Source organism: Juglans microcarpa x Juglans regia, chromosome 3S (genome assembly GCF_004785595.1).
Source record: "Juglans microcarpa x Juglans regia isolate MS1-56 chromosome 3S, Jm3101_v1.0, whole genome shotgun sequence".
NCBI classification, from domain to species: domain Eukaryota; kingdom Viridiplantae; phylum Streptophyta; class Magnoliopsida; order Fagales; family Juglandaceae; genus Juglans; species Juglans microcarpa x Juglans regia.
In genome coordinates, this window is record NC_054599.1 from 18,723,469 (window position 1) to 18,736,683 (window position 13,215).

General features: G+C 35.5%; 1 protein-coding gene across 4 annotated transcripts; it reads left to right on the top strand.

Annotated features, from left to right (window-relative positions):
* The first annotated feature begins 799 nt into the window (after positions 1–799).
* On the top strand, positions 800–11,329 carry LOC121258220. Of its 4 annotated transcripts, none has more exons than XM_041159630.1 (11): positions 800–1,088; positions 1,327–1,637; positions 2,862–2,939; positions 3,057–3,625; positions 7,104–7,733; positions 7,851–8,005; positions 9,325–9,539; positions 9,671–9,801; positions 9,918–10,243; positions 10,371–10,474; positions 10,922–11,329. In XM_041159630.1, exons 2-11 carry the CDS (start codon positions 1,349–1,351, stop codon positions 10,990–10,992), a joined length of 2,568 nt encoding a protein of 855 aa, XP_041015564.1. In that variant the 5' UTR covers positions 800–1,088; positions 1,327–1,348; the 3' UTR covers positions 10,993–11,329. The 4 variants fall into 4 exon arrangements, with proteins under 4 accessions (XP_041015564.1, XP_041015565.1, XP_041015567.1 ...); XM_041159631.1 differs by having other exon boundaries at positions 1,383–1,637; XM_041159633.1 differs by lacking the exons at positions 10,371–10,474; positions 10,922–11,329 and having other exon boundaries at positions 9,970–10,156.
* Positions 11,330–13,215: the final 1,886 nt, after the last annotated feature.

Genomic DNA, 13,215 nt, shown 5'->3' on the forward strand with positions numbered 1-13,215 from the left:
AGGATTTCATAATTGTGGTTAGATTGTTTGTTAGTTATATTGCTTGTTATTTGTGATTTGTGAAAATATAATGATGTTAGGACACCTAATCTGGATGAGGATGTGAAGGAGGAAACACGCGGGTTGGTGTTATTAGATGGATCTTAAGTAAGGAATCTTGTGTACTTGGGTGGATGTGAATGTAGGAAACACATAGTTTAAGTATTAATGATTAATGCCACTACGGTTGGTGTTATTAGATGGATTTCATATTAATGTCACCACGATTTAAGTATTAATCAGGATTAATTAAGTTAAGAAAAAAATTAGTTAAAAAATAATAATTTAAGTATTAAATTAAATTATTAATTAACATATGATTAGTGTAATTATAAAATATAAAAAATAAATTAAAAATATTATTATTAAACAATTAATATTATATTATTATTTTAACTAATTCAGTAGTTAATTCAATGTGAGATTATGGTTAGAAAGGTTTTGAATTTATGAAAAATATGTATTTTTTTATCAAATTTTAGAAATAATTTAATGAATTCAATGTTAATGCTCTAAGATTAAACTCAACGTAAGCTTTGTGAAACTCAAAGAAGCTTAAGGGGCGTTTCCCATTTTTTAATTTTTTCTTAAAGTGTTATTAGGGGTTAAAATGAGATAAATTGAAATGAAAGATAAAAGTTTATGAAAATATTATTTTTTAATATTATTATTATTTTAAAATTTAAAAAATTAAATTATTTATTATATTTTATATAAAAATTTAAAAAAATTATAAAGAAGAAAGTGGGGTAAGAATTTCACTGTCGGGCTGAAATCCTCTCCGTCAACTGTCTCTCGGCTTTCTTCTTCTTCAGATCTTCTCAGTTTTCTCCATTTTTCAGATCTACTTTTTCTCCCAGCACCCCCCCCCCCCTCTCAAACGCAACCCTAGCGCCACGCCACGCCGCCGACACTGTGACCACCACGTCCGGTCCTCCACGCCGTCGCAGACTTGCAGGGACGAGACCCATCTGCTCGTGTTGCTCCTCGGCCGCAGGTCGACGCCCACCTCCACAGTCCATTGTCAATTCCGTTACTCCACGCCGTAGGTTATATGCAATCCGCCATTGTCAAATCTCTTAGAAGCATCGGCACTTTTTTTTTTTCCTTTCTAAGAATACCGGCACTTGCACACTACATGGAGAGAGTGGTTGTGTTGGCTGCAGTGTTCACGGTACATAGAGAATTAGAAAATTTGCATACCCTCTAGTAATTCGGGAGGGGTTCGAGGGGCGTTGTAACATCTTTTTTATAAGTATTATAAAGATGAAATCTTTGATTCTGCAGATATAAATAAGTTTTTGGGATAATGAATTTTCTGCTGCGACCTGCTCAAAGTGCAGCTGCGGAGGAGCTGTCTGTTCATGAATCTCCTGCAGACATGAATTATAAGACAAAACCTGCAGCAACTTTGGAAGGCCTTATAGCTGGAGATCCATATCCGCAGTATTCCACGGTCGAGGATCGAAATGGAGGGTCTGTTGGAGTTGAAGGTGAAATTGGCAGTGTTGGAGGTCAATCTGCAGAAAGTGAATCTTCTTCTGTAGTGAAGCATTCTGACGTTTCTGAAGAAGAAGGATGCATTACCATTCCTTGTGGTATGTCCTTACAACTATAGCGAGTTTGTGTATTTTCTTTTTCAGTAATATGATCACATGCAGACATTTACATGAATTTTGTGTATATAGTTGCATCGGATGTTCATTTTGTGTGAACTTTTGATGGATGCATGCATGCATGAGTCGAGAAATCTAGTCAATCGAATTTAATAGGGAAGGCAATCATTAAATGAATGAAAAAAAAAAAACAAAACTTTCATTGGCAAGTTTGTGCAATAAGTTGATCAAGCTCTGTTGGGTAGCTGGATGATTGGTGGGTGTGGCTATGATTTTAATCAGTATGGAGAGAGAAAGGCCATCTTTTATTAATGAATTTTTGAGAATATTTGAGGTATTTTTTTGAAAAATTTTGAGGTGTGTTTTTTATTGGGACTTTTTAAGGTAGATACGAAAGTTCAAATAACTCTTGTTTTGAAATATGTTTTGTATTAGAATTTGTGAAAATGTATGGGAAGAGATGGAAATTTTTTATTTTGGTTTTTGTGTTTTAACTTTTAAATTTTCTCTGAAATATTGGCAATTGATTAGATAAAAAGTTAAAATAGCATTTTTTTTAGATTGAAAAGAATTTTGGTTTTAAGTTGAAATTTCTTTTTGGAAAATCTTGAAAATTGGAATTAACCAAACATGGCCTTAGTATTCTGCAGCGGTTTACTTTTGATCATTGCACTCTCTAGATCAAAGGATGAAACTTGAAAGTATCTCTACTGTTCCTTAACTCCTGGGGGTGGCTCAAGTGGTAAGGGCCTTGGTGTTCGTGGTATGCTCCCTTCTGGTCTAAGATACAAATCCTCTTGGATGGAAACAGTTTCTAGGGCTATTGAACCGGAGGAATTTCCCCTTGAATTACCCAATGTACACTTGCCGAGAGCCCATGCACCCCCGGGATCAGTTAGGACTTTGTTCTCAGATACCCGATGCCAATTAAAAAATTTTCAACTGTTGCTTTAGTCTTTTAAAGAAATGTCACTACTTTCTTACTATAGCAAGGGCTTTGTTATAGAAAAGATGAGGATTCCCTAATATTGGTTTTTGACTCAAATGCTTGATTGATATGATCCTATTTTTTTTTTGTTAGTTAGATTGAAGAATGGGTTCTTTTTAGTCTTACTTTAGCATGCTTTGTAATGTGCTGTATGAGATTCTCTTCATAGTTTACTTTTTCCTGTCCCAGTGCATCAAATGCTTGGTCTTCTTTTGTAGGTGAACTCCCCGACAATTGGAATGATGCAACAGATATTCATTCATTACGCAAAATGGACCGCTCTTTTGTTTTTCCTGGTATTTATTTACTTCTTAAATCTCTTACTTCTTTCATTTCTTACATGCGTTGGTTCTTTTTCCATGATCAAGATGCTGCATTATTTACATTGGACCTGAATTCTATTTCTTATACAGGTGAACAAGTTCATGTCTTGGCATGCTTGTCAGCATATAAGCAGGATACCGAAATTATTACTCCATTTAAAGTTGCTGCAGTAATGAGTAAGAATGGCAAAGGGCAAAGCCCTATGAAACAAAATGGAAAAATGGAAGATGGAACGAATTCAATGTCTAAAGAAGGGAAAAGTCCAGACGGTCAAGATATTGATAAGAATGACGAAAGGCTATTAAAAGAGAAGATTGATCCTGTGAAGGATGTCTCTGCTGGTGAATCCCTTTTAAGAATGGAAGATCACAAAAGACAGACACAGATATTATTGCAAAGATTTGAGAGCTCCAACTTTTTTGTTAGAATTGCAGAGTCAGGCGAGTCATTATGGTCCAAAAAAAGTTATCCAGAGAAGTCTTCAGAATCTCTGGGGATGAATGGTCAAGATTCTACTGCAAATGGAACCCAAAAAACAGCAAAAAGCATGCCTCATTTTAATGCAGTTATTGATAGAGGAAATTTTGATCCCAATATCTCTGGTGGAGTGGCAAGGAATTTTATTAAGTGTTGCTCTCTCTCTAGTGGAGACATAGTGGTAAGTGCCACAATCTTCTTGGTCGATAAAGAAAAACAAGTTCAGATGTTTTATTTTGTAATGATTTACATCTGTTCTTGCATTTATAGTTAATCTTACATGTAGAGAATTTATGGTGTATATTCATATGTGCCAGCATAGCATTTGGGAGTTGGATGCTATTATAACTTAAGCTTGATATTTCTCTGATATGGTGTATGTTCTATTCTGGTTCGAGAAAGCATCCTGTGTGTGATACAAAAGTGAAAATTTTATATCTAGCTGTAGATTCTGTAGATGATATTATTTTCATGTTTTGAAGCTGCCAACTTGTACCACAGAATTTTGTCTCATGACTGACATGTATTTACTTAAACTGCATAATTAGTATAAAATCTCATCAGTTTTTCAACTGTGTATTAGATTTGTTAATGATTTTTACAGATCAAATATGTTGGAATCAAGTTAGCAGTAATCTCCTTATTGTCCTGCATCTAGAAACTCCATTTTTTTTTTATCGGTAATCATGAAATTTTATTCATAATAATAGGCAAAGCCCAAGTACACAGGGAGTATACATGAGAATTACCTAACTATAGTTTGCAACTGAAAGTAGAAAGTCATGGACATTAAGTCCATTACAAACAATGGCCCCCACCCAAGAAAAGAATATTAACCACAAGCTGAAGATCTAAGTTATTGATTGAATATTTGACAAAAGCTACAAAAAGTATAGAATGATTTTTTTGGCGAAAACTAAATAATTAAAAAGCTAGGAAATTTTTGTTGCATGATGGGTGGCTAATGAAAAAAACCTGTAATTTCTTTTATTATGATGGAAAGAACATTTCAATTTAGATTATAGTAAATACAGCATATAGTCACAGCTATTAATGTTCCTAGTTTGGTCAAGATCTGGAGCAATCAACTACAGTTTATACCTTACTTGCTTTGGAGGCTACTGATCACATGGAATCTTGTGCTTTGCATCACTAAGCAAACATTTAAGGATTTTGGTCATAATATACCCCCATTGGCTGTCTATCTGGTTTTTATATGTTTGGAGGGTAATCCTCCTCCATGAACATGCAAATTATTTGTTTTTTGTTTTCACCCCTTTTGTTTGCTTTTCCTACTACTAAGTTTGGCAATTAGGATAAAACTAGTCGTCGACCCGCCAATATGCAAGAATAATTATAGTAGAAAAGTCAAGTGGTGAGGAAGTCAAAGGGGTAATAACAGAGTCAATAGCTACAATATCATGAACTCAAAAAGTAATAATAAAATGATAGAAGAATTAAGTGGTGGGAAAGCCAAAAAGACAAGTAATAGGAAGTCAATAACCACTATAAGATGCAAAGTCTTTTTTTCCTTTCTATTAATTTAGTAGTCATAAATGGTAGGAAACCTTTTGTCTTCAAACCATTTTTTTTTAACTTTATGTCAAAAAATTGAGTGGATTTATTGTAGAAATTAAGGACAAGCTTGGAGAGTGAGATAAGATGATAATTTTGTGAATATGAGTTAAATAGTTTGTGAATAGTAGTGAGATAGTTTGTGTTAGTGTTTTATAGGGTTTTGGGAAATGAGAGAGAAAAAGTTGAATAAAAAATATTTTAAAGTTAAAATATTATTAGAATATAGTTTTTTAATATTATTTTTGTTTGGGGATTTGAAAAGGTTGAATTGTTTTTTATTTTTTGTTTGAAAGTTTGGAAAAATTGTAATGATTAGTTTGAAAGTATTTGTATTTGAGTGATGTTTAGGAAGGAGATGAGATGAGAATTTTTTCCAAACAAGCCCTAAGACTATCTTTTTAGCAAGTGAAGGGTTGGGATAGGTCAATAAAATAAAATGAAATGATGAGGCGGCTCAATAGAAATGAAGCAGTTGAATGTAAGATGTTTTGCCCACCTAAAAAGCACTTAATGTACAGCCTAAAATGACGGGATTTATGATGCATGAAATCCAGTTTGGCATAACCTTGTTCAAAGTCACAAGTTTTATGTCACTCCTAGATGTGCATTTTAAGTTATTCCGCTCTCTACAAAATTTTACTAGAGGAAACAAGGGGTGATGCTAGTTTGCATTAAAATTAATTTGTAAATGTGCTTACGACTATAAACAATTTTTTAAAGTGACATTGGGAGAGGTGGAGGGGGTCTTGTGGGATGGCAAAACTCAATTGAAGGGAGTTATGGAGTATGTGAGAGATTTGATGATTAAAGTGGATAAGGGGCTGGACCTAGTCGTGGGTTTTAGTGGTGGGTCGAGTATGGATGAGGGAGGGCGGGGGGTAGATCCTTCGGGTTTGAAGGCCACAAGTGTGCCGTCAAAGGGCGTTTCAACACCATCACAGATAGGGTTGTTGGACGCTGGCATCTTTGTCCATGCCAGTGTCACTATGCCTCCTGAGTGAGCTATAGGGCCTCAGGCATCAGATGCAGTTGGGGTTGGTACTTCTGTCCGGGGTTCATCTTTAGTTGAAGATGAGGGTCCCAAGTAGTTTGGAAGAAACAGTCAAGCCTCTTTTAGAAGATGCAAACTGAGTTACAGAAGGTAGTGCTTCCCCTACCTGTTCTATTGAGGGAGCAGTAGGGTTAGACAAAGTGGCACAATAAGGATCGTCGGGGGGTGGTGCAAATTCAAGCAATGTTGATGGAGGGGAGGAACCTGTAATGGTGACAAAAACAATGGACAACAACCATATAGCTATCGAGCAACCATATGGCAGGAAGGAAACTAGCGGTTTGTCGCTGGTGCCTCATGTGGGGGAAGGTTTAGAATCGGGAGTGCAATTGGGTACTATGGCTGGGGATAATGTCATTCCCCTGGTTTCTGAATAAAGTTAATGGGTTTCAGCAAATCCTGGGGCTTTCATATGGAAAACATGGAGAATATGAAGACCAATTTAAAGCTCTACTCACTGCGATTGAGGCGAGCCACGCACTTGAAACCAAATCACATTTTAAGAAAAACAGGGAGTTAAAACGTCTTTTATGGGCAATCAACTACGATGCTAAATGAGGTAGCTCAAGTCAAGGGAAGACTAAAGGGAGGGCATTGTGAAGACGATCTCGTAGTGGAATGTTTGGGTAGAGGATTAGTTTTACGGAAACAAGGGCTGGGTTGCGGAGGTGTATTACATTCCAATTCGGGCTTGGTGTATTTTGGGTAGGTTTCATGGGCTTTTTGGGTCATTAGGGGCTCTCTTGTATGAGCTAGGTGTTTTCTTGTATACGTCTAGTATACTTGGTTACTCCTATTGATATATATATATATATATAATATTATTACTTATAAAAAAAAAAAATTAGCATAGATGTGTGAGTTTAGTGCACTCACTGCGATGCTTTCTATGTTTTATATTGCGTTACGCCGTTATCCCATATTTTGGCTGTCAGAGCTGAACAATGTTTTATCTTGATGCAGATTGCTGCATTTTCCAGTCCTTCAGATTATTGGTTCTCATCACATTCTATTGTTTGGAAGGATGCAGGTGCTTTTGCAGGTCAATGTTGGTGTTGATTTTCTAAGAGACCCAGTCATTGAAATTCTTCAATTTGAGAAATCTCAGGACAGAAATATGTCTTTTGGAAGTCAGGACAACTCAGTTTCTGCAATTCAGGACCCAAGTGGAGAACTGTTAAAATGGTTGCTTCCCTTGGATAACACTCTCCCTCCCTCTCGTCCTTTATCTCCTCCTCTAATTTCTAGTTCAGGAATTAGTAGTTCATCTCAAAAGTCCACCTTTTCATCCTCGTCTAGCTCTCAACTCTTTTCTTTTGGCAATTTTAGAAGTTACTCCATGTCATCACTACCTCAAAGTACTACACCACCTCCTGGACCTCTTAAAGTTCCTAGTTCTAAGCCAAGCTTTGACCTTGAAGATTGGGATCAGTTCTCACCTCAGAAGCCTTCAAAAAGTCAAAAAGCTGGAGGTGAAGACCTTTTATCTTTCCGTGGTGTGGCTTTGGAGCGAGAACGGTTTTCTGTTCGTTGTGGACTGGGAGGTATCTATATACCAGGTAGAAGGTGGAGGAGAAAACTTGAAATTATTCAACCTGTAGAAATTCATTCTTTTGTGGCAGACTGCAATACAGATGACCTTATTTGTGTGCAAGTAAAGGTATGAGTGGTTTCTACAGCTGTATCAAGTCATTGGATTAAACTACACTTCTTCCCTAGAATTTATATAATATTTGACCTAACTATGTAGAAATGACATGTTGGTTTTGGGATGCAGAACATTTCTCCAGCACATACACCAGATATTGTGGTATACATAGATGCTATAACCATTTTTTTCGAGGAGGCTTCCAAAGATGGACCACCCTCATCATTACCAATTGCTTGTATTGAAGCTGGAAACGAACACAGTTTGCCTAACCTAGCCCTCAGGTTGGTTTTCACTCTGGGCATCTTAATTTACTTTTTGTTATAAGCCTTTTACTGTACTCCCTGGAGTATCACTGTTCCCATCTATAGTGGTGATTGTGTATCTACTTCGTTTAACTACCAATAATGTTTGGTACTAACATATTATATATAGTGTATTGATTGCTTTGCGAATTTCAATTCATGGGACAGTGCCTTTGTTATGTGCATGATAAGTGAGGAAATTTTGATCCAGCAGATCTGGAACTAACTTGATGCAGAAAAAATGCTTGTCTATGCTAATGCCGGCATAACAAAAGGCAACTACCTTAAGTTTAGCTGACGCACACAGTAATAAAAGCACCACTTTCCCACTCTGTAGCTACAATAATTTGTTTAAGATCTGGGATTTAGCTCAGCAACAAAAGGCAGCATGAAGAATGAAGTTGGAACTTCGAGCAGGAAATTTTAGGTTCAAGAGTCTCAGGAAAGATTCCAATTCTGACATGTATTCTAATAAAGCTGGCTTTGTACTACACCTTCTTTAGCAACCCACCCTCCAATTCTGGCCCTTGATTGGATGTACATCCTTTTACTTTTTGCTTCTTCAAGTTCATTGAAGGTAACATGCTAGAAAATGTATTCAAAGGCCATAAACTAAATTAAAAAAAAAATGGTAACATATAGAAAAAGGTAAGAGAGACCAGCTAAATGTTGGGCCAGTTTTGGAGGACATATTTGCATGGTTTATCATGGCTTGCATCTAGAGTGTGCCCTCATCAGCTTTAATCCGTAATGTTGCTTGCAGTATAATTTGAGAATGAATTTTTATGGACTTGTGCTAACTAGTACGATGTCCTTGCTTGTTAAGTCCTCTAGGGAGATGAGAGAAATGTGGATTTGCTGCCAGCCCCATGGTTTGGGATATTTTAGATTGCGGGTCTATCATGTTCTAAAGGTTTTATTTTGAGAAATTTTTTCTCAGTGAGCTAATGGGAAGTAGAAAATGATAAGCTATAGCTCCACTTGTTTAGAAAGCGATAAAAGTGCTAAGTATAAGAGAGAGACCTAGAGAAAGTACCTCCTATAATGTAAACCTTTTTGGTATATGTTGCTCAGTTATTGAGAAGATAATAAGAAGGGGAGAGAGAGAGAGAGAGAGAGAGAGAGAGAGAGAGAGAGAGAGAGAGAGAGAGAGAGAGAAAGTTGGTCTAGAAAGGTGGAGGACATTTCATGATGTGATTGGTCTAGAAAGTAGGGAGTGGGGTGATGTGGAAAGAACCTCAATTTACCGTTTGCAATCACAAGCTGATATGTTCCCTTAAATCTTTCCCTCATGACAGAAGAGGCGAAGAGCACTCCTTTATTCTTAGACCCGCAACTTCACTGTGTAAGAATCTCAAGGTTCATGGTGAAAGAAGCTCTCTACCATCACATTTACAGGCTGGAAATACAGCATCAAGTTTGCAACTTCTCTCCAAGACCACTGAAGGAAAGAAGAGTTCTTCAACTGCTGATCAGTATGCGATTATGGTGTCATGTCGATGCAACTACACTGGTATCCATACTGCTCTTAGTTTACCATATCATCTGAAGGAGATGCAAGTAATTTTATGGAAAAATCATCTTAAAGAAGTTAGTTGTTTCTTATTGTTGCTATTCCTATGCCGTCATTTTTGTTGAATGTAGAGTCAAGATTGTTTTTCAAGCAGCCGACAAGTTGGCGACCACGTATCTCAAGGAATTTTATGATCTCTGTTGCATCTGAAATGTCAGGACATTCTCCTTGTTCTAATGGAGTCTCCCAGCTTCCCGTTCAGGTTACATATGAATTTATCATTCATCTATGTCAGTTTGTGTGGGTTCTCCACCTTTTACTCATGATACTATGCATGATACTATGCCTAATTTTTATCTGACCAGTTCAAATTCTCAGGTCTTAACTCTTCAGGCTTCAAATTTGACATCTGAAGATCTTACTTTGACAGTTCTTGCTCCGGCCTCATTTACTTCACCTCCATCAGTGGTGTCCTTAAATTCTTCACCATCCTCACCAATGAGTCCCTTTGTTGGGTTTTCTGAGTTTAACGGAAGGGCAAGGCTGGGCTCAGCACCTCTTGTATCAGATGATCGGAAAGAGAACAGTGATGGTGGAGCTCGGTCAGTTTCCTTTAAAGAGCAGACTTCTCCCGCTTCTCATGTTGTTCCCGGTACTGGTATGGGTTGTACACATCTGTGGCTGCAGAGTAGAGTTCCTTTAGGGTATGCCTCCCTTTCTTCTTCTTTTTCTTCTCTCTCTCCCTAACTACCCCTTCCCCCCAAACAATATTTTATGTGTGTGTAATGAACTAATAATGATGATGATTACATTTTTCGATGGTTATATTAGATGTGTTCCTTCTCAATCTACGACAACCATCAAGCTTGAGCTACTTCCATTGACTGATGGCATAATTACCCTCGATACATTACGAATTGATGTCAAGGAGAAAGGTATCAATCTGTTTATTTTCATTGTTTGCATGCTTAAGGTGTTAGAAAAGATCACTATTATCTTTGAATTCATGAAGAAATGCTCATCTTCATGGATGGAGCAGTTTAGAATTTTATGAACGGACCTACAAGTTGCCACCCACAGTTACTAGACCATAGCCATGTTTTGTAACGGATGAAGGTCCTTATTTTGACACTCCTATTTCCAGCCACTGGCCCTACTTCTGGTTGTTTGGTATCCAAATCGTATATAGCATCTGTCGTAGGCTAATATTTGTTATCAGTTAAGGGTTTGTCTAGTGGAAGGCTCTTATCTTGTTTTATGATTGCTGCTTCTTGTTTATCCCTAAAAACTGGTGGACTGTTTTGATGGCTATCCTCAGAGTAATCCAAAAGATAACCACAAGTGATGAAATTCTAATTGAAATTTACCATCTGGCATAACAGGTCTTACCTACGTCCCTGAGCATTCACTGAAGATCAATGCAACTTCCAGCATTTCCACAGTGATTATATAGGATTGAAGATTTGCAACTAGAATTCTCACCACATTATCTTGAACAGCAGAAAGAAGTTGGAGGTGTTATCCAGCCATCAGGCTTGCAGCTTTCCATCCAGACAACTATCACCAAGCAAATTTATTTTTCCTCTCCTACTGTAGTTCTCGTTCTCATGTTAATTTGTTTGTGAAATATAGCTTCCCATTGTGTGCTGTCAAACATGATCTTGAGAATCGGAGTTCTATATACCCTTTAGAGGAAAAGGATGTACGCTTTGTAGATTATCTACTCCTGTGAAATTTTAACTCATTTCATCACTGCTTTCTGTATAAACGTAGAGAAATCATTACAGGTCTTTCCAGAGTGAAGGTGGGTCTGATCTTGGGAGTTCTAGTGAGTTCATATCATTTCCTTTTCTTCTTCTGTTTATACATTATTCCATTTCTTAATTTCTTCATCCAGCAAGATTATTACAATCGTTAATGAATTAACATACCACACTTTGTGTGTTTTTTTTTCCTTTGTTTTGGGGTTTGGATCTTCCATTCCCTATAGAAGTAGTTTAAAGTTTGAACGCTTCATGCTTTTTCCAAAGCTTGACTTTTGAACTAAAAGTTTTAGAATGAAAGTAGTTATGATAATGTTATTTGGGGTGTGTGTATATATGTGTATACATATATATATATATATATATATATGAGAAACACTACCATGCCACCCCATTCTTACCCCTTTATTTGACCCTTTGGCAAAATTTTTTTTTTTTTTTTTACTTTGTGATTAAGGAAGTGATTTTAAGTGTATTGGTGTATTTTTTTATTTTTTAAAAATATTTAAATGTATTAAAAAAATGTGAAAAGAAAAAAAATAAAACTTTGAGCAGTACGTTTTGCAGTAAGAGTGGGGCGGTATAGTAATTTCACTCTATATATTATATATATATATATATGTGTGTGTGTGTGGAGACCCCATTATGGTTTAGAAATGTCTACCCAATGACCTAAACTCTACCTACTTTTATTCTATGACCAAACCTAACCTAATAGGTTCTAAAAGGGTCCCTACTTCCAAGTGGCTAGCTACCTTCCATATGGAAGTGTGAAAACTTTTACCTTTACCTGTTGAAAATTGTTATAATTTGAGCAATACATATTCCTGACTAACCAAAAAACCAAAAGAAATCATATCCTCCCTTATCATCTTTATAATTGGAGCAATAAATATTCCGGACCAGTTCTGATTGAATTCATAACTACCTTTGTACCATGTATTTTACTTAATTCTAGGATGCTTATAGAGAAAATGGGGATTCTAATCCTGCTCAAGGGTTCTTCCCATTTGAATAAATTAAAGTCTTTTGATATGGATAAATATCAATGCGCAATGGCTTGAACTAGCACACAAAGGTATTAAACAACTATTTCTTCTTGTTTTTAGTTTGAGAAAATCTATTTAAAAGTCTTATTTATAACACACCTAACACACCCATGATGTAGAAGGTTTACAAGTCAATTATGCTAAAAACATATTGGTATTTGATTTTTTTTTTTTTTAAGCTATAATGGATCCTACTTTAAGATATTGCTTATTTTTACAGATGAGATAAGTTGAAATAAAAATTAAAAGTTTAATAAAATATTATTAAAATATATTTTTTAATATAATTTTGTTTTGAGATTTAAAATTTTTGAATTATTTATATTTATTTTATGTAAAAATATAATAATTAGATAAAATAAATAAAATGAGTTAAAAAATTTTGTGAAAAGAATATGCTATCCCCATTTTATTTTTGTGTAACAAATTTTAAATGTCAAAGCACAATGACTTGAACTTGCACGCAAAAACAAAAAAACTATTTCGCTATCAGATTTTTATGTAAAAAATTTGGATTTGGATGGATTTTTTTTTTTTTTTTGGGTAAAAAATGAATGACTTCATATATTAATCTATCTCATGTTGGAAGAAAATTTTATTTTATTTATAATACAACATCAAATAAAAATAACGTGTATCAGTATTTTATAATTATTTTAATAATATTTTTTTATTTTAATAAAAAATATTAAGATATATATTGATAATGCAATTCTCAATTTTTTTTTATGTAAAAAAATTTGGTCGATAAATATTTTGAAATTTTCATTAATAGTACGAAAATTTTGCTCCATGAGATGAATGTGACGCGAGGGTTTGCTTTTGTGTCTGCCCACCGAAGACCGGCACGTCACCATCCTATGT